The 27,544-nt window shown below is 36.3% G+C and overlaps 1 protein-coding gene across 3 annotated transcripts in view; it reads right to left on the reverse strand.

Moving 5' to 3' along the window:
• Window positions 1-27,544, reverse strand: part of LOC140629033 (ubiquitin carboxyl-terminal hydrolase 9X-like) — a 135,942-nt gene that overhangs the window by 101,315 nt on the left and 7,083 nt on the right. For 2 of the 3 annotated variants that reach the window (XM_072818433.1, XM_072818431.1), the window contains exons 2-6: window positions 15,615-15,868; window positions 5,998-6,143; window positions 4,107-4,186; window positions 1,744-1,856; window positions 148-366 (exon numbers count right to left, since the gene is read on the reverse strand). In XM_072818433.1, the coding sequence (XP_072674534.1) occupies window positions 148-366; window positions 1,744-1,856; window positions 4,107-4,186; window positions 5,998-6,143; window positions 15,615-15,710 (654 nt within the window). In that variant the 5' untranslated portion in view covers window positions 15,711-15,868. Of the gene's footprint in view, window positions 1-147; window positions 367-1,743; window positions 1,857-4,106; window positions 4,187-5,997; window positions 6,144-15,614; window positions 15,869-16,034; window positions 16,209-27,544 lie in introns of all 3 variants that reach the window. The other variant, XM_072818432.1, reaches the window with a different exon arrangement.

Raw genomic sequence — 27,544 nt, forward strand, 5'->3', positions numbered from 1 at the left:
TGTACAATGTTAATGAATCTATATATACTAAATAATGTTTTTTAAACAAACCCACATTTAATGAAGTTGTGTAAAAAGGTTCATGTCACTAAAGTTTTGTAACAAACTTTACAACAAAATAATTTTGAATTTTGAAAACCAACACACTTTTGGTGATCGAGGATCTGAGGAACGAGCAAATAGTTCATCTTCAGGTAGCTGAGCATTTGTAGAAACTGATTCACATGGACGTGTACCATTGTAGATATGGAATTTGCAATGAGGATTTAAGGCCATGGCAAGAAGATCTAGAAGTGGAAACCAGTCTTGGGACAACTTGGCCACACAAAGCTCTACTAGACGATGAGTATTGTTAATAATACACCTCTGTTATGTGAAAGGGGACAAGGACAAGAGAAGTTCATTTAAGAGAGGTAACACTGTAATTTCAAGCACAGAAACATTCTAATCCTGTTAATAATTCTAATCCTGTTAATAATTCTCTCCATTTTTCTTTACTGGTCATCTGAACTCTGCTTAACTTCACAAATACTAAAAAAAGCCAAAAACCAAAACAATACTTCACAAATAATCGGATCAAACCGATCAGTAAAAATAACTAATTAACTTTTTTCATATTTGTATAGCATCTCATTTCAAAAACTGTATGAGAAAGATTACAGAAAAAGTAAATATCACTGGTTGTATCTACCCTGTGACCACAAAGTAGACATGCAAATTACCATTTTCTTTCTTTGTAATCTGTACTCTACAGGTAAGAATTCCTCAGCCCAAACATTCAAAGTCATATCAATTTGTGATCTACATATCAATTCAAAAGTCAAGTAACTCCCAAATGTCTATATCTACCATTAAAAAGTTACATATCATATTAGAAAATGTTAGAACTTATATGCCATATTCATCTGTAGAGAATGTTCAAGTTACATTTCTAGGTTGAGGTAAAACTATATCATTTGTTTTATAATTCTTGATTAATTTTATATTATACATAAGAACATTTTAAAGTTCAATGATTCAAGTAAGATTTTTTTTTTACTTTCAAAATCTCTAGAATAAAAAGTATTTAAGAATCAATGGTAGCTAGCATTATTTTGCATTTGCTTGCATTATCCTAGACTGAAGGTAATTCCCTAGTGTATTCAGGTTTCCTGCAGCCATTTACTTGAAGACACTTACCAATCTGAGAACAATTCAGATTTTGTTTGACTTTTTTTAAATTAATTACTAAGAAACTGTAGTTTGAATTCATACAAACAACTTGTGCGAATACCGGTTTGTAGTTTAAATTTCCAAGTTTGTAAGATTCTTTGCTTGTCATTTCCTCCACATTATGAGTTTATTTATCAGCTACATCTATACTAAAATTATATTCTTTGGTGTCCTAATTATATTGGAAGTCTTCTATTGGATATCCTGGCTATTTTTCTTTCTTAAAGAAAAAATAGCGGACTCTTAAAATCAAGAACATGATACATTTGATGAAATGTGTGATGTGCATATTGTCATAGCCATTTGGGATTCCAAGACATAGATTATACCAAGGTTTCAGGACTCAAAAATCTCAAATTCACTCTAAAAAACAGGACTGTATTTAAAAACCTTCAAAAAAACAAAACAAAACAAAACAAAAACCTTCAATACTGTCAAACATCAAGAGACTTAACATTATTCACAATATTTTCCAGAGATAAACCCATACACATGTAAGTATAAGTCTCTAGAATAAATTATAAGACTCACATGAATCTCAAATTTCCAGCCACTCACTGCCTCATCCATGAGAATTTTAGTGAAAGATACTGTTAACCCATCTCGAAAAAAACGCTGACATGCTTCACTTTTCACATCAAGACCTAGGAAAAGATTTTTTAAAATCACAATAAATTTAACGTAAAGAAAACATTTCTCTGCCCAATTGTAGGACTTAATATAATAAAACTGAAAAATGGTTCAAAATATAAACTAGAAAAAAAATATGAAACTAAACTATAAGCAAAAAAATTACTGTGTAAATAGGGAATTACAGCATTTCACAGCATTATACTCACTGAAAATACAGTTCAACATTAAAAAAAGTAACTGTTTTAAAATTGTTTGGCTGTAAATTATCTATTTAATAGCAAATTTAAAATATGAACCCTGTCTTGTCTTCATAATTAATTGGTCCTTTCATCATTTATTATCTAGGCATGCTTACTTTATTTCCTATGATTTAAGAAAAGCAGTACACTCAAGTGCCAAAAAGAAAACTTGTAACACTTCGTAAGAACTCAGAAATACTCAATTTGCAGTGTGGTTTAGATTGGTTTAGATCATATACATGTCAATAGATTCTTTAAAACCCAGGACCGCCCTTAAAAAAACTTAAACTTTGCTTCACAGTAATCAAGATCCCAGAGAAAATCAATGGGGAAAAGCCTCAGCAAATCATTCTCTGAATGCAGCATTTAAATTTTTGTTCATTTTGTACCTGTAGAATCTAAAACATACCTATTTTGTAAGTCCTTCAATTAATATACAAAAGCACAAACTAATAAAAGAAACTTGAGTGTTGAGAAACATGTTACAAGATAAAATATTTTCATAGTTCATAAGATTAAAAACAAAACATTCCTTAAATGACTACAGAATAACTGTTAATGATCTTACCACTGCCAAGAAAAACACAACACAGACTTTGTAATAAACATTATAGACACTAAAAACGTTATAAATGTGCCCTATAATGTTGATCAAGAAGTGATGGACTCCAAAATAAAATTTTTATATATGGATTAATAGTGAAAAATACCACATTGTTTATCTGTTGGTTTAAAAACAACAACAACAACAACAACAAAAACCAACCCTAGACCTCTGGGATGCCTGGGTGGCTCAGCCAGGCTCAGTGGTTGGGTACCTGCCTTCAGCTTGGGGAGTGATCCTAGAACAGGGATCGAGACCGAGACCTGCATCGGGCTCCCTGCACGGAGCCTGTTGCTCTCTCTCCCTGGATGCCTGCCTCTACCTGTGTCTCTCATGAATGGATAAATAAAATCTTAAACAAAACTCATTTTAATAAGACCTACCATCCTTTCCTTCCTTCTCTCTCTTTCTTTCTTTCTTTCTTTCTTTGAGAGAGAAACAAAGGAGAGAGAAAAAGAGAGAAAGCCGCAGGGGAGCAGCAGTAGGAGAAACAGACTCCCCAGTGAGCAGGGAGCCCCACATGGGGCTCAATCCCAGAACCCTGGGATCCTGACCTGAGCTAAAGGCAGACACTTTACTGAGCCACCCAGGGGCCCCAAGACATTTTTTTTCCCAAAAATTTTTGTGAGTTTTTAAAAAAATCAAGATGCAATCTTGACATTTTGTTACAAAAAAATTATAATAGCAATTTTCATTAAAAAATAAGATTAGAATATCTTATGGATACTGACTTTTCAGTAAGTGACTAAAATGGCAAGTTTAGTTTTTACTGCGATTACTTATAAATTAACATATTTCTCAATTATAAATGGCTTACATGCAAAAAGGGTCAACAGGTAAATTTGAAATCATATGGCCATCTAGTATATTTAAATTGTAAAATATGCTTTAATGTGTATTACAGATTTTTTTAAAAACTACTATATTCTAGAAAATATTTTTGACTTTTAATTAACAGCCCTTTCAAATATATACCATGCAAGAGATTCTGCCCTTTATAGATACTAACATACATATAAAATTCTGCACATGGGGCTTCTGGTTGCTCATCTGCTTTGGACTGGGGTCATGATCAAGGATCCCAAAGTCCAATTAGCCCGACATTTGACTTCCTGCTCAGTGGGGAGACTGTGTGGTTCTCTCCCTCTACCCTTTTTCACCCCCATGCTCTCTCTCTAATAATAAATAAAATTCTTTAAAAAAAGAGAAGTTTTAAAATTCTGCATAAAATTTTAAGTCAGAGGTACTCAAAAGTTTATCCAAAGGTTTTTATGAACATTTGTTCTAGGTAGAGATATAACCCTAGCAGAAAGTTGAGTGGTCTAAGAACATGTAACTTTATAAGAAAGACAAAACCCTTTAAGAACAATATGAAAGTACCAAGCATGTATTATAGAAAACATAGTAACATCACTCACCTTTTTTACTAAGATTAATAGCAGCTTCTAAAAGCACTTCTAATTCTCCTTTTGGCAAAACTGGAACCACCCACCGAGGCCTAAAATTATTAAGAAATTTTAAAATGCTGTATTAATTGAGCACAAATGTAAAACTATACATTACTTACTTACAAAATTATTTATACAATGAAAAAGTGAAAAAACTGACTATATTATACATTTACCATAAACTAAGACATTGGCAAATTACTTACTTTGTAAAACTAAGAATGAACTACTGTATCTATACAAGTTTTCAAAGCACTGTTTAGATTTAGCAATGGAGAATTCAATAAATAACTTTCATGGGTCCTAATACTAAAAACAATCATCAGTTAAATATAGCTACTATTAAAGTCAGTAGGAAAGAAAGAATTCTTCTGAGTTTCCAATTTATTACTAAAAGGAGACAAATATGTCTTTGGTCCCCTTCACAATGAAATAATGAGGCAAATGGCTTCTGCTTCAGTTCATCTCAACAAGACATATACCTACTTTTCTTGAAAATCAAATGACTTAAGGAGCCTCTAAACCTGTGTATCATCCTAGGTATACTCCTACATCAAAACCAATGCCACCATTCCCAGGCTAGTATTTTCCCTTGTATTATGAAAAGTTCAGTACTTGAAGAATATATTCCACAGACTAACCTAGTTCTTCCCAGAAAGAATTATATTCCATCTATCGCTAAGTCCTTTATAGAAAAAAAACAAAAGATACCTTTTACAAAAAATCTATTGGTTGCAAATTAATACTTTTTGTTTTTTTAGTATAGGTTATACAAAAGCCATCTTTTTTCTTTCCCTGCCACTAAAGAATTAAGTAACTCAGTCCTCCAGTCTTAACTGTAAGTACACTTTAATAAAAATCGAATACCAGCAAACTACAATCTTTTACAGTAACATGTTATAGAGAACAGACATGCTATAAATAAGAAAGGTCATCTAGCAATATACCAGAAAGAAATGATCTTTATAAACACTCAAAAGGGACTCCCTATGTATAGTTCTAGGAATGAAAACACTCATTAGGATCACAAAGCATTTAAAATCTTTATTTACAGGTATGCCTGGGTGGCTCAGCATTTGAGCGTCTGCCTTTGGCCCAGGGAGTTATCCTGGAGTCCCAGATCAGGCTCCTTGCTTGGAGCCTGCTTCTCTTTCTGCCTGTCTCTGCCTCTCTCTCTGTCTCTCATGAATAAATAAATAATATCTTTTAAAATAAATAAATAGGGGATCCCTGGGTGGCGCAGCGGTTTGGCGCCTGCCTTTGGCCCAGGGCGTGATCCTGGAGACCCAGGATCGAATCCCACATCGGGCTCCTGGTGCATGGAGCCTGCTTCCCCTCTGCCTATGTCTCTGCCTCTCTCTTTCTCTCTGTGACTATCATGAATAAATAAATAAATAATCTTTAAAAAATAAATAAATAAATAAATAAATAAATAAATAAATAAATAAAATTTTTATTCATGGCATCATCTTTCAATTTTTAGAAATTCATACCAATGCTTGCATTAAAAATGCAACATATTAAAGCAATTAGGAAACAGCAAAATTACAACTGTGATGCTGCAATCCCACTTTTTCTTATTCTTTAGCAGAGCAATGCTGATTAAAAAAAAAAACAAGGGATCCCTGGGTGACGCAGCGGTTTGGCACCTGCATTTGGCTCAAGTCGCGATCCTGGAGACCCAGGATCGAATCCCACATCGGGTTCCCGGTGCATGGAGCCTGCTTCTCCCTCTGCCTATGTCTCTGCACCCCCTCCCCTCTATCATTAAAATAAAAAAATAAAAAAAAAAAAACACAGAAGCCTGCTTTCCTAGTTTATTAGCTCCATTAAAAAAAAAAAAAAAAAAATCAAGACTTACCTATTGATCATGTCATCCAGCTTTGCCAAGTCAGTATGTGGAAATGTAGGTTCTTCATCTTCATGCTGTGGTGGTGCATCACCTTGACCTTGTTCATCTGGGGGAGTTGCTGGGGAATTCTCATTGGAGGAGTCAGCTGATGAGGTCTTAAAAGTTAAATACTCCAGACTTAAATTTCAATGAGATATATATATAGCACTTAGCAATTCAGTATCAAAATATGTTTATGTTTACTTTTAAATTTTCCACATGGATATGTAATACTTAATAAAACTAGGATCACACTGTTCATCTTTTTTTGTAAACCAGGATTTTTACATTGAGACCCAACAATTGAGGATATTTGATAAATTAGTAATAACACTGCATGTATAAAGAGGTTATAATTCAAGAACCGTAGTTTTTATAATGTTTACTGCTGATAAAACACAGCTGTAGGGATGCCTGGGTAGCTTAGTGGTTGAGCATTTGCCTTTGGCTCAGGGCATGATCCTGGGGCCCAGGAACAGAGTTCCGTATCAGGGTCCCTGCAAGAGACTGCTTCTCCCTCTGCCTATGTTTCTGCTTCTCTGTGTCTTTCATGAATGAATAAATTAAAAAATCGTTAAAAACAAAAAAACACGGTTGTAATGAACTTTCTTTTTTTAAAAATAACGAACTTTCTTAATTATATAGCTTTGTGGAAATAGTATAATTTCTGAGGTGAAGCCATAAAGTTACCATGACTTAAAGACACTTAAGGACCTCTTTGCAGACACCTAACTCTGGGAAACGAACAAGGGGTAGTGGAAAGGGAGGTAGGCGGGGGGATTGGGTGATGGGCACTGATAGGGGCACTTGGGATGAGCACCGTCTGTTATGCTAAATGTTGGCAAATTGAACTCCAATAATAAAAGAATTTTTTTTTAAAAAGGAGCTCTTTGCAGATGGCATGTGATGAAAGACTGAGGCATCTAGTCAAATGCCATTTGAATGAACTAATGTGAAGATGCATTTCCCAACTATAGTCAAGCCTTAGATATTCTACAACCCCAGCTAAGATGGTGACCACATAAAAAATGTCAGAAAAGACTCAGCCATTCCCAAAGTCTTAAGGCACATAAACCATAAAAGACAAAATCCCAAATATATCAGCATTTATATTAAGAGGATTAAAAACACAACCCAAAGACCAAGACAAACACAGGACATAGCCATAAGCGACATAAAGTATAGATGCTTAAATATAAGGACACAAAGGAGAAGAAAGTAGGGGCATGTGGGTCGTTCCGCTGGTAAAGCATCTGGCTTTGGCTTGGATCATGATCCAAGGATCTCTCTCTCTCTCTCCCTGTGCTCCTCCCACCTGCTCTCTCTCAAAAAAAGAAATAAAATCTTTTAAAAATACACATATATATATAGACAGAGAAGAAAATAAAAGGATTAGGTGGAGAATTAGATTTCTGGTTCTGGGGGAGCTGTTACTCCTTAATACAATGAATCAACAACTCTTCACAGATGTGATAGAGAATTAAGATCATGTAGCAGACTGCTGCCCACAAAATCAGAAGAGGAATCTGAAGGACAATGAGGACATAGAGAAAATCTTATGTAAATAAGGAGCAGGACAGAAAAACCTAAACTGCACTTAATGAATTGATTGAAAGCTGATGGAGAAAGTCTGAAAGTCAAAAACTGCAGAGTCTTGACTTAAGAGAACACTCATTTTTTTTGTGTTCCTATCAGGTCATCCTATAGGTTATCAGTCAGGATCATAGAAAAAGCTTCTTGTTTTCCAGGAGAAGTGATGCAAAGTAGCCATTTTGAAATATGGAAGAACATTCTGTTCTTAAAAAAGCCTACCCTCAAGAGAAGCTGTTCACCAGGTCCTAATCTAGGTTTTTATAAAAACCTAACCAACATAGGAGAAGGGAAATATGAAACTTTAGCCTGGTACAGACTTTCACATGCGGGAAAGTGAAATACTCAATTCCAGCCTTCTCTAGCCATTCTTTCCCTCTATACCTATACAATATGAAAGACTTATTCATTCATACCAGTCCCTTTTATTGAGCACATTATTTCCAAGTTTCAAAAAAATCCAACACATAGTAAAATAATCATCAATACAGTCTGAAGACAGAGCAAACGTGAAAGTTAAGATGACTAGGATATTGAAATTATCCAAACAAACATTTAAAATAACTATAAGTAATATGCTAAGAATGCTAACAGAAAAAAATAGAACTTGAAAGAAAGAATGGCTCATGTAAGGAGAGACATGAGATTCTAAGAAAGAATAAATGTTTGATATAAAAAACCACTATACTAACAACAAAGCCTTTGATGGGCTCACAAGTACACAAGACACAACCTCTCGAGGTAAAATATGTTCAAAAGAAACTCCCAACACTAGAAAGCAAACCGTTTAAAAAAAAATTTCAAGATTTGTAGGACACTACATAGATATACAAAGGGGGAATACAAGAAAGAAAAGAAGAAAGAAAAGAAAAGAAGAGGGGAAAGGAAAGGGGGGAAGGAAAGGGGGGAAGGAAAGGGGGGAAGGAAAGGGGGGAAGGAAAGGGGGGAAGGAAAGGGGGGAAGGAAAGGAACTTATTCCTCATGATGTTTTTATAGTAGCATTATCAATAACACATTATGGAAAGAGCCCCAGTCCACTAACTGATGAATGGATAAAGATGTGGTTCCCCCCTTACCCCCCGCAACACACACACAGTAACTCAACCATCAAAAAGAATGAAATCTGACATTTGCAACTACAATGGATGGAGCCAGAAAGTATAAGTGAAATAAGTCAATCAAAAACAAAACTGCATGATTATACTCATGTGGAATTTAGGGGGAAAAAAAACAGATGAACAAAAGATAAAACAAAAAACACTCTAAGACCACAGATTCCTAACTACAGAGAGCGAACTGAGGGTCACTGGACAGGTGGATGGGCAGTGGGCTAAATGGGGGATGCGTATTAATGAGAGTACCTGAAATAAGCACCTGGTGGTGTATGCAAAAAATGAATCACTACATTTTACTCCTGAAACCAATATTATACTGTGTTAACTAACTAGAAATTAAATAAAAATCAGAGGTAGCCCAGGTGGCACAGCAGTTTAGCGCTGCCTGCAGCTCAGGGTGAGATGAGACCCGGGATAGAGTCCCACGTCGGGCTCCCTGCATGGAGCTTGCTTCTCTCTCTGCCTGTGTCTCTGCCTCTTTCCCTCTCTCTGAATAAATAAATAAATAAATCTATAAAATAAATAAATAAATAAATAAATAAATAAATAAATAAATAAATAAATAAATAAGTATCTGAAACCAACAAAACAAAATAAAAAGTAAATTAAAAAAGAAACAAACATAAAAAGACTGAATGGATCAAAAAGCAAAACCCAAACCTTATACTGGTAAGGTATACTGGTCTGAAAGTTTGTCAGAAAGTTTAAATATAAATACAGACTACGATTCAAGGGATGGAGAAAGAAAGAACTATACTGAGTGAACTTCTCTTTGTAAAAGAAGAAAAAAATAATACAATGGATAAAACAGATGGTCTATTTGGGCCTAGGGGTGGTACACTCAAGTTTAGTCAGCAGTCAGCTCTTTGTTTCAGCTCAGGTCATGATCTTAGCGTCTTCAGAGTGAGCCTTACACTAGCTCTGAGCTCAACGAGTCTGCTAAAGTTTCTCCCTCTCCCCTTCCCAATGCTCTCTCTCCCCCTCTAAAATAAATAAATCTTTGAGAAAACAAAAAACCAAGGTGGTCTTTCAACAAATGGAGGTGGAACAACTGGATAACCAAAAAAAAAAAAAAAAAAAGAAGTATAATACAGAAAGCAGACCATACACCCTTCACAAAAAGTAGCTCACAATAGATCAAAGACTTAAAGATAAAATACAAAACTATAAATCTCCCGAAAAATATAACAAGAGAAAATTTAGGGATGCCTGGGTGGCTCAGCAGTTGGGCATCTGCCTTTGGCTCAGGGCATGATCCTGGAGTGTTGGGATCAAGTCCCACACCAGCCTCCCTGCATGCAGCCTACTTCTCCTCTGTCTCTCTCTCTCTCACACACTGTATCTCCCATGAATAAATAAATAAAATCTAAAAGAAAAAATAAAAAGAAAAGAAAATTTAGGTGACTTTGGGTTTAGTGATTAATGTTAGACCAGCAAAGACATAATCCATTAAAGAAAATACTGCTAAGGGATCCCTGGGTGGCGCAGCGGTTTGGCGCCTGCCTTTGGCCCAGGGCGCGATCCTGGAGACCCGGGATCGAATCCCACATCGGGCTCCCTGCATGGAGCCTGCTTCTCCCTCTGCCTGTGTCTCTGCCTCTCTCTCTCTCTCTCTGTGAGACTATCATAAATAAATAAAAATTTTAAAAAAAAATTTAAAAAAATAAAATAAAAATAAAAAAAAAAAGAAAATACTGCTAAGTTGAATTTCACCAAAATTAGTAAGTTCTCCTCCATGACAGACACTGCCAAGAGAATAAGAAAACAAACTAAAAGGGAGAAAATAGCTACAACATAATGAATTGTTATCCAAAATATCCAAAAAAAAGATTTGGGGATCCCTGGATGGCTCAGTGGTTTAGCCCCTGCCTTTGGCCCAGGGCGCGATCCTGGAGTCCCAGGATCGAGTCCTGCATCGGGCTCCCGGCATGGAGTCTGCTTCTCCCTCCTCCTGTGTCTCTGCCGCCCCCCCCCATAAATAAATAAATAAATAAATAAATAAATAAATAAATAAATAAATAAATAAATAAATCTTTTTAAAAAAATATACAAAGAGTTCTTAGGCTGAACAAATGGAAAACATGACTAAAAATGAGAAGACTTGAACAGAAACCTCACCAAAGAGAATGCAACAGGTAGCAAATAAGTACATGGAAATATACTTAAATATCTTTAAATATTTATATTTATGAACTATAAATATGTCATACAATCCAACAATTGTACTCCTTGGTATTCATTCAAATAAGCTGAAGACATGTCCATACAAAAACCTGTGTGTTGGGCAGCCTGGGTGGTTTAGCGCTGCCTTCAGCCCAGGGTGAGACCCTGGAGACCGGGGATCGAGTCCCAGGTCAGGCTTCCTGCATGGAGCCTGTTTCTCCCTCTGTCTGTGTCTCTGCCCCATTGTCTCTCTCTCTGTGTCTCTCATAAATGAATAAATAAAATCTTTAAAAAAAAAAAAAACCTGCATGTGAATGAATATTTACAGTAACTTTGTTCCCTTTTTTAAAAGACTTTATTTATTTTATATATTTATTCATGACAGACACACAGAGAGGCAGAGAGGCAAAATGAGAAGCAGCCTGCCTGCTGGGAGCCTAATGCAGGAGTCAATCCCAGGACCCTGGGATCAGGACCTGAAACCACTAAGCCACCCAGGAGCCTTTATTCCTGCCAAAATTTGGAAGCAACCAAATGTCTTTCAGAAAGTGAACACATAAAGTGTGGTACATCCAGACAATGGAATGCTATTCAGTGACTGAAAACAAACAAAAATACACAAATAAAAGCAACCAAAGCCACGAAAAGACATTTAAGAATTTTAAGTGCATACTATTAAGTGAAATAAGCCAATATGAAAAGATTATAAAATAGGAGTTCAACTATATGACATTCCAGAAAAAGCAAAACGGGACAGGTGGGTAAAAGAGCATTAACTGCAAAGGGTTCAGGGAAGAAAAGAATAAAAACGCAGAGTAAATTTTAGAACAGACACACTATTCTATGATATTGTAATGGTATATGTCATTAAACACTTGTCAAACCCCAAAGAATGTATAAAGGAGAATGTGAATCATACCTGTAAACTATGAAGCCTGAGCAATAATGATATGTCATTGTAGTTTTGTCAATTTCACAAACACACTCTTGCAGAGGAGGCTAAAATGTGTATAGGTTATTGTAGGAGGATGGTAGTGAAGAATACTTTCTGTACTTTCTTCTCAATTCTGCTGTGAATCTAAAAAGCCTCTATAGGGATGCCTGGGTGGCTCAATGGTTAAGAATATGCCTTTGGCTCAGGGAGTGATCCCGGGGTCCTGGGATAGAGTCCCACATCAAACTTCCCATGGGGAACCCGCTTCTCCCTCTGCCTATACCTCTGCTTCTCTCTCTCAGGAATAAATAAATAAAATCTTTAAAAAAAAAAAAAAAAAGTAAAAAGTCTCCTTACAGAAAAAATACAAGAGAACAATTTAAAATGGCAGGGTTCAGGAGAATTAATAAAACATGCAATAAAAATAAAATGAACCGGGGGATCCCTAGGTGGCGCAGTGGTTTGGCGCCTGCCTTTGGCCCAGGACGCGATACTGGAGACCCGGGATGGAACCCCACGTCAGGCTCCCGGTGCATGGAGCCTGCTTCTCCCTCTGCCTGTGTCTCTGCCTCTCTCTCTCTCTCTCTCTGTGTGACTATCATAAATAAATAAAAATTAAAAATAAAATAAAATAAAATATATAAAATATAAAATAAAAAAATAAAATAATATAAAATAAAATAAAATAAAAAATAAAATAAAAAATAAAATATAATAAAATTAAAAATAAAATAAAATTAAATTAAAATAAATAAAATAAAATAAAAATAAAATAATAAAATAAATAAAATTAAATAAAATTTAAAAAAATGAAATGAAATGAAATAAATAAAATAAACAAAATAATAAAATAAAATAAGATAAGATAAGATAAAAATACACAAAAAAAGATAAAATAAAATAAAATAAAATAAAAAATAAAATAAAACAAAAAATAAAATAAAATAAAATAAAATAAAATAAGAAAAGAAATGAAATGAAAAAATAAAATAAAATAAAATAAATAAAATAAAATAAATAAAATAAAGTTAAAATAAATAAAATAAAATGAAATAAAATAAAATAAATAAATAAAATTAAATAAATAAAATTAAAATAAATAAAATTAAAATAAAATAAATAAATAAAATAAATAAATAAAATAAATAAAATAAAATAAAATAAAATACAATATAATACAATAAAATAATAAAATAAAATAAAATACGGGCAGCCCTGGTGGCTCAGTGGTTTGGCGCCGCCTTCAGTCCAGGGTGTGACCCCAGTCTGGGGATCAAGTCCCGCATCGGGCTCCCTGCATGGGGCCTGCTTCTCCCTCTGCCTGTGTCTCTGCCTCTCTCTGTGTGTGTCTCTCATGAATAAATAAAATAATAATAAAATAAATAAGATAATAAAATAAAATAAAATAAAATAAAATAAAAATAAAATAAACACAGACAAAAATTGAGTGCTTTAAAAAAAATAAGACATTCCGCATAACAATAGAGCTCCTCCTTCCCTAAGAGAATAGTGCATTTATGTATATATATTTATAAATACATACATGCATCATACAGGTTCAAAATATATCTCACCAAAATTGATAAAGCAAGGACACTCCTAAGTGGTGCAGTTGGTTGGACTTTTGACTCTTGGTTTGGGCTCAGGGTTCCAGGATTGAGCCCTGTGTCAGGGTCCACAGTGGACCAGGAGTCTGCTTGAAGATTCTCTTCCCCTTCTCCCTTTGCTGTTATCCCTGCTAGTGCATGCACACATTCACACGTGCACTCATCCTCAATCTTTAAAATCAAATTAAATTAAACTGATAGAACAAAAAAGTAAAATGGGCAGGTCCACAATCCCAGGTAGATTAACATTATCTCTCAACCAGTAATAACACAAAGTTAAAACAAAACAAAACAAAACAAAACAAAAGGAAGTGAAACAAGGGTATAGGGAACATCTGAAAAGCAAGAAAGCAAACTGGAAGCAACTGACATTAAATGCTACAGTCAAATATACAGACTTTTTTCAAATTCTCGTGTACTCAAAATTACTATACATCAAGCCTCAATAAATTCCCAAACTATGACACAAAGAACATATTCTCTAGCAACAAAGGAATCAAACTATAAGTCAATAACAAAAAGGTTAACTAGAAAACCTCTGAGTTTGAAAGGGAAGAACTCCATTTCTTAAAAGATTCTTATATTAAGTATCATCAAACAAATTTTAAAATATGTTAAGCGAATGGTAATAGATATGAATGCATTAAAAGCTATGGGATGTGATTTGGCAAAATTTGTGGTCTAAAATACATATTTTAAACAAAAAACAAAAACAAACCCTGAACAATCATCTAAATTTCTGTATCACAAAACTAGAAAATGAAAAGCAATGAAACACAAAGAAAGTAAAAAACATAAAGATCTGTTTACAGAAACAAACAAAAAACACAGAGCCAATACTTTGCAAAACATTACTTTGCAAAATTATAGACTCCCTTCAAACTCCCTTTGCAAAACATTACTTTGCAAAATTATAGAACTCCCTTGAAAAAGTGCGCAAGAAAAAAGTAAATATAAATGACCACTTTCAGAAGAGGATTAATATTACTGTAAGCCTTTTAGAAGTATTGTCCATTAGCCATACACAAATTTTTTCAAAGAAAAAATTATTTCTAGATAGGCTAGCATTAAACCTTGATACTAAAATGTGGGTAGAGATTTTTACTTATTGTCATTTTAAAGACACAGAAACTGCTAGTTCACAGAGCTCAATGCAGATGCCTTTAGAGATAGAAAGGCTATAAAAATGAAGTAGGCCTTTGTGTTGTTAGGCCTTTGTAGAGCAAAGGACTCTCCTGCAATTACTGGAGATAGGAAACAGAGGCATAGCCTTGTGATGAGAAGTATCTGCATGACTGAATTACTAATGGCAACCGAACCTGAGTGACAAGAAGGTGTGGTGGGGACATGATATGGCTCAGATTTCCATCTGAAATCAGTGGCTGTCATTCAGTTGTAACTAATTGCTATAATGAGCAAATATAGTTCTAGTGTGAAAAAAACTAGTGAAGTAAAAAAGCCACATTGTTATGTGAAATATTTTGAAATTGTTGGCTACTAATGAAAAAAAAAACATTTTAAACTCTGTCAGCCAAAAAGGGATGGGGGCCAGGTTTGGCTCTGTGCCACCGTACATCCCTCTGGGACAGTCACTCAGTGGGGGCCCTTCCAGCATTCACATGCTGGAAGCTGCTGGCAGGCAGAGTATGGGACATGTGTCCTGTATTACAGCTCCCAAATGCAGGCAGGACAGCGTCCTGAGGCCTCTGACAGACTCAGACTGTTCATGGTTTATACATGCTATAATAAACAGGGCTTATCATATTAAAAAATAACTATCTACTTACCTAACTAAATAAATAAACATACAGAAACTAAGGCATAGATATTTACTTAGCAATAGCTACAAGGTTAGTATGGTACAAAAATGGGATTCCAAGATAAAGAGCGGACTTAAATCTATGCTTATAACAAATTGTTACAAAATAACTAAATTCTGTTGTCTTCAGTCTTATATACAACAACAACAAAAAAAGGTAAAAGAACATTCTTAAAAAAAAAAAAAAAGAACATTCTTAACCATGTACAATAGATTTCCTACGAGTTTCAGTGACTCTACTTAAATGTAAATTAAAATGCCAATAAGCTTCCGGATTATAAATCATTCAAGGCCTCTGAATCATTGTTTAGTAACTCATGGCACCCAAAACACCACAACCTTAACACAACACATCCTACCTGATTCTGTTGAAAGGGGGGTTGAGATTGTCCATCAGGAGCCTGGCCTTGGCTGTCATTCCCTCCTACTGGAGACCCACGAGTTGTGACTGTCATACTTGACACAGAACAGATCTTTGCTATTTTGTCTGCTTATGTAGTAGTTGTAACAGAAGAAATTATAGTCCACTTAAAGGAGATAAAGTACCAGCATATGTCAGCTTTAAAAATTTCCAATTCAAAGACAGACCATCTTGCTGAGACCATCTCATAACCTAAAAGTAGAAAGGAAAATGGCATATTTGTTTTAAATATCAGAAAGACAAATAATGATTCATTCCAATTTTAATGTGTATGGTGATAACATCACCACTCTTTATAATCATTAATAGCTACAAAACAGACAGAAGTGAAAAGGTAAATTCTTATTAATCCTGTTACTCAGGCAGCCCAGGTGGCTCAGTGGTTTAGCACTGCCTTCAGCCCAGGGTGTGGTCCTGGAGACGCAGGATCAAGTCCCACGTCGGGCTCCCTGCACAGAGCCTGCTTCTCCCTCTGCCTGGGTCTCTGCCTCTCTCTCTCTCTCTGTGTCTCTCATGAATAAATACATAAAATCTAAAAAAAAAAAAAATCCTGTTACTCAATCTATTAAATTCCTATTATCATACCAGTAATTGTAACAAGAAAACATAAAAAATACATTATTAATATTTTAGACATTACCCTAGGAAAAATTGCAAGGTTCCTAGTTGTCATACTTTCTTAGGAAAGAATCTAAAAATACCTGTCAACTGCTTCCTTAAAAACATTGTGAATATACAAATATGCAAAAACAAGGCATAGACTAGATTTTGATAAATAAAAAACAAGTTAGTAAACAGTAACAATTCCACATGGCAGGATAAGAAAGGAAGAAGAAGAAGAAGAAGAAAAGACGAAGAAGAAGAAAAGAAGAAGAAGAAGAAGAAGAAGAAGGAGGAGGGGGAGGAGGGGGAGGAGGGGGAGGAGGGGGAGGAGGAGGAAGGAAGAAGAAGGAAGAAGAGAGAAGAAGAAGGAAGAAGAAGGAAGAAGAAGGAAGAAGAAAGAAGAAGAAAGAAGAAAGAAGAAGAAAGAAAGAAAAGACCCTGAGTATGGGCACATATATAAGTGCCCAGGCAGCCCGGTGGCTCAGCCTGGGATAGAGTTCCACACCAGGCTCCCTCCTTTGGCCCAGGGCCTGATCCTAGAGACCCATCGAGTCCCAGGTCAGACTTCCTGCATGGAGCCTGCTTCTCCCTCTGCCTGTCTGCCCCATTCTCTCTCTGTGTCTCTCATGAATAAAATAAAATCTTAAAAAAAAAAAAATTTTTTTTTAAATGTACACACAACCTTGCCACAGGATGACATTAAGTATCTCTTTCACTTTTTACTCAGCATCTAAATCTACGCTTTATATGAAGTAGATGACTTTGAAAACTTAAACTCCCTATAAACTTTTTTAGGATTTTATTTATTTATTTATTTATTTATGAGAGGCACAGACAGAGGTAAAGACACAGGCAGAGGGAGAAGCAGGCTCCATGTAGGGACCCCGATGTGGGAGTGGATCCCAGGACCCCATATCATGCCCCGAGCCGAAGGCAGACGTTTTAACCGCTGATCCACCCATGCATCCCTCCATATCAACTTCTATTTGAGTTCTGTTGCTAACAAAACCATTCAAATACTTTTTTCATTCAATTCAAAAGTGAGCTGTTAGTTTCACTTCATTCCTCCCTATTTCAAGTTTCTTTTCTTTTTTTCTTTTGTCCTTTTACTGGGACTCCTGATTCAACTGTACATGTCTTCTGTCTCTAATCTTAATTTCTCAATTTCTTTCTGGGTCTTTATTCTTGGCCTAAAAATATGCCTGAACTGCACCACCACCCCAAGCCATTAATATTAATCCTCCAGAAATTTCTTGAAAGATGTTTTTGTCGTTTGTCTCTCATTTGCTTCATGTTTTCAAAATTGTTTTTGTCAAGATGGAGTTAAAGGAGGTCCATGGATGGACTTGGAATTAAAACAATTCCTCTATAACCACATGCAAAAAGCTTTCTGTGTAAGTACCTCTTGTAGGGAAGGGTAATACAGATGATATATGATCCAGCATCAATACCCTATTTATCCTTATGTAACTCTGCAGGTTACAGATATTTTGAGACATTTATTTGTTCTATGAATTAGAAACCTGAGGCTCTTAAGAAGTGATTTGACCAAAGTACAGATAGGAAAGCATGCAAGACTAATTATAATTAATCCTATCTCTTTGGGAGTGGGGAAGGGTGGGTGAAGGGAGTGTGTCTACCGAAATTTTTCTTCATAAGCTCCTCCTTTGCTTTGAATTCTTTTTGGCATTTAAATCATTTGAACTAAAAGAGCTTAAAGTTGCATTCCCCTGTAATTTTGGGTCAGCTCATTTCCCTCCACCTGGAGATACATAGTTAAGTAACCTAGCAAAAGGATTAAGTCATTTTCTAAAAGGCTGTTACTAGACTAAGCAGAAACAAAAAGGAGTACAATCTCCCTTGTCTTAAAGTATCTTTCTTCCATATAACAGAAGAATCTTTTCCTTACTTAAACTATTTTTTCTTTTCTCATAGTTTCACTGCTCTGGGATTTTCTCTTTTTTCTTTTCCAGTTAACTTCCTGTTAACATACTCTGCTCCTGGCTATTCAATAGGCTAAGCAAGCTTTCATCATCAGCTATTATCAGGTCTCCGATTATATACTCTACCCTGGTTTTAATCACTCACATTCATCTCTCTGACACCACATAAAGTTTTCAGATATAATTTAGAAAGACTGGAGTTAAAAACAGAAAAGTTTTTCAAAGGCATGCCAAATATTGATTCTCTAAGAATGATACTGGGAACAGTATCTTAGATTGCACTTAATCAGAGAGGAAATAGATGGAAATCAGTGCCTGATTTCAAGTAGGAGTCTCAACCTTTATATAACACAGTTTTAAAATATCATATGGCTTGGACAACTGGGTGGTTCAGCAGTTGAGCGTCTGCCTTTAGCTCGGGGCATGATCCCGGAGGACTGGGATCAAGTCCCACATAGTCCTTCATGGAGCCTGCTTCTCCCTCTGTCTGTCTCATGAATAAATAAATAAAATCTTAAAAAATAATTTGAAAATAAATAACTAAATAAAATATCATATGGCTTTATTAAGGTTTACCAGAGTGTCAGAGTGTTTGTAAAGGGAAAAATTCTGCACTACAAAGACAGCTTCTCAAAGATTTAGTAATTATTTCCAAATCATTTAAAATGTAATTCAACCAACACCTGGGTGGCTCAGTGGCTGAGTGACTGCCTTTGCCTAGGGTCATGGTCCCGGGGTCCTGGGATAGAGTTCCACACCAGGCTCCCTACAAGTAGCCTGCTTCTTCCTCTGCCTATGTCTCTGCCTCTCTGTATCTCATGAATAAATAAATAAAATCTTTAAATATATATGTAATTCAAAACAGCAATCAGGCATTCCTTTAAGATCATAACACATCAGTTTTTTCATATTTGAACTCTAGCATCTCTTAACATATTCCAGGACTGGATAAATACCACCTTTCTCAAGATAAAAGGACTAAGAGAGTGAGATGTCAACAAGACAGCAAAACAAAAAAGCTCCAGGTCCTAGCTCTAACACAGAGATATCAGAATTAATAGCAACATACTGTCCAAAATAATTTGTGAGGAATCCAGAAATTGCTGAAGGACCTGGATGAGTGAAATTGATTCAGGATCAAGCTGAATAAATACAAAACAGAAGGGATGACTTTGGGAAGGTAAATTTTCAAATCAAGTTTTACTTAAACTAGCCCATCTCCCAATCTGAAACCCAATGTAGCTCAAGGCAACACTAAGAAGCTAAACAGAAAAAGGAAAATAATACCCAATTCCTGGCTCCTAAAGGTTCCTCTTTCAGTCAGAAGGAATCAAATGAACTGAAGCCCAGATTTCCAGCTTTTCTGGGCTATTCCTCATGACCCCAGTGCAGCTCTTTCTGCCCGTGGATCCTGTCCCCATGCTTCAATTAAACCATTTTTTTTTGCACTAAAGACATCTGAAGAATTCCTTCTCAGCTATCAGCTTCAAACCCTAGTGTCTTTGAACCAAAATGTTTGCCATCTCCCAACATTCCTCTTTTTTCAAGATTGTTTTCACTGATTGTGTAGATTGCTTTGCTAGTGTCTTTCCTATTATCAGGCTCTACATTCAGCCTGGAGTCTGATAGGAGGCTGAAATTCATGATCTTGAAATCAAGACTTGATCCAGTACCAGGAGTTAGACACTTAACTGAGCCACCCAGATGCCTCATTACTGATCTCTTCAAAAAGCCAACACCACTTGGTTTCATTGACTTTCTCCATTTCTCTGCTATCCTCTTTTATCTCAGTGCTAATCTTTTTTACTATATGTAGAAAAAATGTTTTCATTTTCTGTCTCAACTTATGAAATTATAGATTTAAATTTTTTTAATGTGTTTTGCAAACAAGAAAATGATAATCTAACATCCCTGATAAATACTAATGCAAAAATACTCAACAAAATACTAGCAAATCAAATTCAACAATTCACATCATGTATTACATACAATGACCAAACAGGATTTTTTCCTCCTTAAACACAAAGGATGTGTCCAATAAGCAATCAGTTTATGAAATGTTACACTAACAGAACAAAGGAGGGAAAAACCACATCACCATCTCAATTAAGGTAGAAAAATGATTGAACAAAATTCAATATCCTGACATGATAAAAACTCTCAAAGCAAAAACAGAAGGAAACTACCTCAAACATGAAAGCCATGTATGTAAACCTCACAGGAAACATCATACTTAGACTGAAAGTTTTTCCTCTAGGATGAGGAATAAGGACAAAAGGTCCATTTGTATGGCTTCTATTTAACAGAACTGCAAGTCCTACCCAGAGCATTTAGTCAAGAAAAAGAAATAAAAGGTACCTAAATCAGAAAGAAGGAAAAATATGTCTGTTGGAGATGAGAAGATTTACAAGTAGAAAATTCTAAAGATAACCAAAAATAATTTTAAAAAAATTTATTTAGCACTTATTAGTGTTTTTTTAAAGATTTTATTTATTTATTTATTCATGAGAGACATCAAGAGACAGAAAGACAGAGAGACAAGGGGGACGGGTAGAGACAAAAGCAAAGGGAGAAGAAGCAGGTTCCATGCCTGGTGTCCCAGAACTTAGTGGTTTCAGTAAGATAGCAACAAAAATCATCAACACCATGAAAATCAGTGGCATCCTTAACACTAACAACAAACAACCCAAAAAGGTAATTAAGAAAACAGCTTCATTCACAATAGCATGAATAAGAAGAAAAGACCTAAGAATACTTAACTGAACAGATTAAGTACTTGTACACTCAAAACTACAAAATATTTCTGCAAGGTATTAAACAGGACATGAATAAATGAAAAGAAATCCCACGTTACAGAGTGAAAAACTTACTACTGTTAACCTGTCAATATGGCCCAAAGCAATCTACGCAATCAGTGAAAACAATCTTGAAAAAAGGAATGTTGGAGATGTCAAACTTTCTGGTCCAAAACTCTGCAAACAGTGGTTAGACTACTGTAGTTCTTAAAGAAAGACCTGTATAACAATGGAAAAAATAGAGGCTGAGAAATAAATCCTTAAATGATCCTCGACAAAGGTACAATAAGATCACTGAATCAAAAAAGGGCAGCTTCTTTCAACCTATGGTACTGGAGAAAAAGAATGTAAAAGAATGAATTCAGCCCTTTGTTATACCACGATCAAAAATTAACTCAAAATAGACTCTAGAAGATCGATATGGTCAATCATTACTCTTGATGACCTTTTGTAAAGAGATTAGGTCAGGTTTGTTAAAACTGGATTTGTTTTGGAAACAATTTAGTTTTCAATTGACTATCTTTGGAATATGCTTCAATAACATACTTCTGTGGATGTTAAATTCTAGTTCTGATTGTCTTTAAATGTTTGTTGCTTGCCTAAACTAGACAACTTGAGGTAAACCTCAAAGAAACTGCCACAATAGCTTATGTTTAGGAATATTACTTTTATTCTGTGGGGATAACAACAGGAGCATATGATTATTTTAACAGCTTAAAAAAAATAGGATCAATTCCCTAACAATTGTATAACTCAGTTATCACTTTGACCAATTCTGTGTGGCTGGGATGACAAAATTAGCTCTTTTAAGAGCCAGCACAGCTAGCCTTTAAGAGCCAGCACAGCTGACGCCTGGATGGCTCAGCGGTTGAGTATCTGCCTTTGACTCAGGGTGTGGTCCTGGGGACCGAGGATCCAGTCCCACATTGGGCTCCCTGCATGGAGCCTGCTTCTCCCTCTATGTCACTAGCTCTCTCTCTGTCTCTCTCTCTCATGAATAAATAAATAAAATCTTAAAAAAAAAAAATAAAGGCCAGCACATACCTCACTCCATAGAGTTAACTATGGATTATGGAGATAATGGATGACCCCACTTTCTTTATGACTGAATGATGCACTTGGGGATGCCCTTGTCTCCTGAGACAAGTCTTTCCTAACTTGCTAGAGATTCCTCATAATTAGGATATTGGTAAGACTGGACTTCAAACAAAGAGGGCTTCTTAACGGTTTTATTTCTTAGTCATACTTATCCTAGAAGCCATACAAACAAAGGCTTTAGCCAAGCATACAACAGTCCTTCCTCATGATAAAAGGAGACTCAAAGCTCACTACAGGATAATCCTGACTATAATGACTTCCCACCAGGTCCAGAATGTCTCAGATACCAGACACCACCAATGGATGATGGGAGGCTGACTTATTAAACACTTAAGGGCATATCTACAAGAGTAATGCTAGTAGATATGTCGGAAATAATACTTAAAACCCATCAAACTAAACCCAGCTACCTTTATGGCCCGGACCTGACCAATATACTTCTAGAGAGCCTAAGTGTTCAGAAGTGATTGATCTATTGATCTTGTTTATTCTAGTCGATTAGACTTCAAAGATTCCTCTATGAAAACTGTCAGTGGCAACTGGTTTACGGATGGCAGTAGTTTCACAGAAAGGGGCAGAGTATTCTATAGTCAGTCTTAACTCAGACTGGTGAGGCCAAAGTCCTGTCAGCAAATACGGCTGCCCTAAAAGTGGTTAATAGCACTCATTTGTGTTTTGCAATTGACAAAAATCTTTTAAAAATTACTTTTTTTTACATTTTATTATTTTTTATTTTATTTTTTTAAAGATTTATTTATTTATGATAGACACAGATAAGAGAGAGAGAGGCAGAGACACAGGCAGAGGGAGAAGCAGGCTCCATGCCAGGAGCCCGATGCGGGAATCAATCCCGGGACTCCAGGATCACACCCCAGGCTGCAGGTGGCACCAAACCGCTGCGCCACCAGGGCTGCCCACTTTTTTTTTTTACATTTTAAACCTCTGTACTTATTTAACAGAGAGTTAAAGTGTGTGTGCACACAAGCAGGGGGAATGGCACACAGGAGGGAAAAGGAGTCTCTCCTCTGGCAGGGAGCCCAATGCCAGGCTTGATCCCAGGACCCTGGCATCATGACCAGAACTGAAGGGAGACGTTTCACTGACTGAGCCACCCAGGAGGCCTGCCTTAAAAATTAATATTTATGCTTATTTCAAATATATCTTCCTAGTTCTGTATGCCTGTAGGGCAACGTAAAGAGGGGATTATTATCAAGCCATAACTCCTCAATAAAAGAGGGGCCTGAAATTATTACACAAATTCAAAGGATGTTAACTCTAAAAACAAATAGCCCTTGGTATCCTGACTGCAGTTCAGGGGGCCCAAAATTAGATGGCTGGTTCCGAAAGGAATCCAATGGCTATATGGCTCTAGCCTGTGGCCAGAGCTTCCCTCAGGCTGGAAAGGCCACTGTACTCTAGGTTTTCCCTGGACGCATGGACTCATTATTATCACCATTACCAACACAACCAACCTTCCAGATTTAAAACAAGAATGGACACCTTTTTGTGTTTCACTGGTATGACCATCTTTGTCCCTTCTTTGGGACTGGATGACACTGTTTGTAAAGTAGAAAATTAGTACAACGTCAAAGCCCTAAATGGCACTCAAAGTAGCATTTCTCTGTTACAGTAATACAAATGCACAAGGCAGTTTTACAAAATAGAATGGCATTAGAGGTTTTAACTGTTACATAGGGTAGAACTTGCACTATCATAAAAACAGTGTGCTGTTTTATCCACCAGGGTATCCCTGGGTGGCTCAGCAGTTTGGCGCCTGCCTTTGGCCCAGGGTGCGATCCTGAGGACCCGGGATCAAGTCCCGGGTGGGGGTCCCGGCACGGAGCCCGCTTCTTCCTCTGCCTGTGTCTCTGCCTCTCTCTCTCTCTCTCTCTCTCTATGTCTATCATGAATAAATAAATAAATCTTAAAAAAAAAAAAAAAAACAAAACAGAAACAGTGTATTTATGATCCAGATTACCACAACAGTATTTCTCGGTTTCTATGTGACATAAATGCTCAAACTGGCCCTTTACGGGGATGTCTTTCCTTTAGCGGTTTCTTTAAACTCCTGCACTGGAGGAAAAATTGTCAAAGATCGACTATCAAAGGTCTTCTATTCAGATTTGTCTTATTTTAAATATTAACTTTATTTTGTGTCCTTTCCAGTGTCTCCTTGCCTAGTGCCAAGACTCTTTCGCTGCCATAACTTGCATTGACTGATGATCCTTTCTATTTAAGGAGGTTCATATATGTTGTCCTCCTTGGAGTCATCTGCCTTCCCCTTTTTGTGACTCCCCTATATGTTCCTCAACTGCCCAATACTGACCCATTCATAGGGATATCTCTATGCCCCTATATAGTGGGAAGAAGTTACAGAAGATGAGATCTTCTGCCTTCCAACAACCTTAAAGATTTAAGGGTCAAACTGTTGGGGAAGGGGTAATGATGAGGGTACAAAAGGCTAGCTGAGGACAAACCACAAGCTCACACATTGCAATCTACTCCCCCCTCCCCACTCGTGGGTGGGAAACATGTGGCATTCCTTAAGGAAGTTCCCAACTATCATATTGTTAATGTCTTGCTAGAAGGAAAAACCTTAACTTGGGACACCTGGGTGGCTCAGCTTTAAGCATCTGCCTTCAGCTCAGGGTGTGATTCTGGGGTTCCAGGATCAAGTCCCACACTGGGCTTCCTGCGTGGGGCCTGCTTCTCCCTCTGCCTATGTCTCTGCCTCTCTCTGTGTGTCTCTCATGAATAAATAAAATCTTAAAAACAAAACAAAACAAAAAAACCTTACCTTGATAATAGCAAGACTTCCAGTGTCCTATACGTCCCCCTTAGCATACAAAAGTTCTTTTGAAAACCTCCCTTTTCCTACCTCCCCCAACCATGTAGAGACTATAATCAATCACCCCTCACAACCCCAGGGCACAGCAGCTATTTCAATCCACAGGTCACATCTTGTGCTTTAATGAAATCATGATTTTGCACCAAAGATGTCTCAAGAATTCTTTCTTGGTTGTCAGCTTCTGAATCACAGCCCACCAAACCTCACATACATTCTAAAACTTCATCAGACACAGAAGCATAATTAAACTAAAACCTCTGCAAATAAAGTATCATTCAGTGATAACTTATCAAACAACAAAAAGATCTTAAATTTGTATTACTGATTAAACGAATTATGGTCTAGCAAAGCTACATACTTGATTCCAACTATATAACATTCTGGAAAAAGCAGTATTACATATATGTAGAAAGTGTGCAGGGAGTGAGAAGGAGAGGTGAATAACTGGGAACTGGCATTTTGAGAGATCTAAAACTATTCTATATGACACTACTACGACAAACATAGGACACTATGCATTTGTCTTAACCCCCAGAACTATACAACACAAAAAGTGAACCCTAACATAAACTGAGTTTTAGCTAATAAAAATGGCTAATTGTGACAAATCTATCATAGAAATGAACAATCAAGAGAAAACTGGTGAAGAATTCTATTTTCTGGGGAATTTTTTTGCAAACCTAAAAACTGCTCTAAAAAGTCTATTAAAAATCTAAAATAGGGGCAGCCCCGGTGGCACAGCGGTTTAGCACCACCTGCAGCCCAGGGCAGGATCCTGGAGACCCAGGATAGAGTAGTACCACGTCAGAATCCCTGCATGGAGCCTGCTTCTCCCTCTGTTTGTGTCTCTGCCTCTCTCTCTCTCTCCTCTCTGTGTTTCTCATGAATAAATAAATAAAATCTTTAGAAAGAAATAAAATAAAAAACTATTTTAAACTGAAAAGAATTGGGGGAAATTCCACTAGTATAATATAGTAACATGTAACTTCAACCATAGCACCTTTACTAAAGCAGGATAAAAGAATAACAAAATCAAAGCTAGGAAAATTGGTCTTACCCCAAATGACTTCCTAACAAATAACATTCTGAAAGTCAGTATTTTTATTTTGTCCAATATAAAATAAGCCTAGGATACTAACTGGTACATGGTAAATGCCCATAAAAGATTTGTTGCAAGAGTAAAAAGGAAACATGCTTAAAGGGATCCCTGGGTGGCACAGTGGTTTAGCGCCTGCCTTTGGCCCAGGGCATGATCCTGGAGACCCGGGATCGAGTCCCACGTCGGGCTCCCGGTGCATGGAGCCTGCTTCTCCCGCTGCCTGTGTCTCTGCCTCTCTCTCTCTCTCTGTGTGACTATCATAAATAAATAAAAATTAAAAAAAAAAAAACATGCTTAAAGAGTATAATCAAAGCAGAAACTGTAAATGATAAAAAACAAATACAAATTATGCTTGTAAATGTAATTCCAGTTCCTCACCTATTGCATTAATAACCTATTCTAGCCAATATATATATATTTCTATATACGTATATAATATATATATATATTACGTGAGATTTTGACACCACATCTAACACTCAAAAGATACTCCCACCTAATGGTAAAGTAACAAAACTTTTGAATAGTCTCAAGTCTCCACTGTTCCTGAACTATACTACTAATATAAAGGATCAGCTGGTAAGTTTTTTTTTTTTTTCTTTAATATCATCCAAGAAACACTCATTTGAAATCTTCCAGAATCTACTCTAGGAAGTGAGACCTAGCTTATTATTTTTCAGTAAACTCCACGGGTAATTCTGAGAAACAACTCAAAGTACAAAATCACAATTACACAGTGACTTTGAGGGCAGAATAAAAATAAGTGCTTACTACCAATTAAATACGTATGCAGGGATGCCTGGGTGGCTCAGCAGTTGAGCGGCTGCCTTCAGCTCGGGTCATGATCCCAGAGTCCCAGGATCAAGTCCCACATCATGCTCCCTGTATGGTGCCTGCTTCGCCCTCTGCCTATGTCTCTGCCTCTCTCTCTCTCATGAATAAATATTTTAAAATAAATATGTATGTATATACATGTATATACGTGTACATTTGCATATGTACATTTAATAAAGCAAAGGACTAGTACAGGCAGCACAGAACTAGCATACACAAATTTAGAAGTAAAGCTGCATAAGACCTCCCATCAAAACTCAACAGTTTTCACATCTTGCTCATTGAAATATTTTATAACGATCATTTTATTTCAAAAGTAAAATAAAAATAGAAAGTCTGTAATATGATAAATTCAAAGCCCCAAAACACAGCAAGCACTATTAGTTTCCTGGATTGTTTTCTTCATTTATACAGGTTTATTACTGTAGTTCTATTTCCCATATTGTTAACCAATGAGATCTATGAACAGTGTTTTGCTGCAATAAAAACCTCTATAGGGGCAGCCCCAGTGGCTCAGCGGTTTAGTGCTGCCTTCAGCTCAGGGAGTGATCCTGGAGACCAGGGATCCAGCCGCATGTCAGGCTCCCTACCTGGAGCCTGCTTCTCCCTCTGCCTGTGTCTCTGACTGTCTCTCTCTCTCTCTCTCTC

The sequence above is a fragment of the Canis lupus genome, chromosome Y (genome assembly GCF_048164855.1).
Source record: "Canis lupus baileyi chromosome Y, mCanLup2.hap1, whole genome shotgun sequence".
Lineage (NCBI taxonomy): Eukaryota > Metazoa > Chordata > Mammalia > Carnivora > Canidae > Canis > Canis lupus.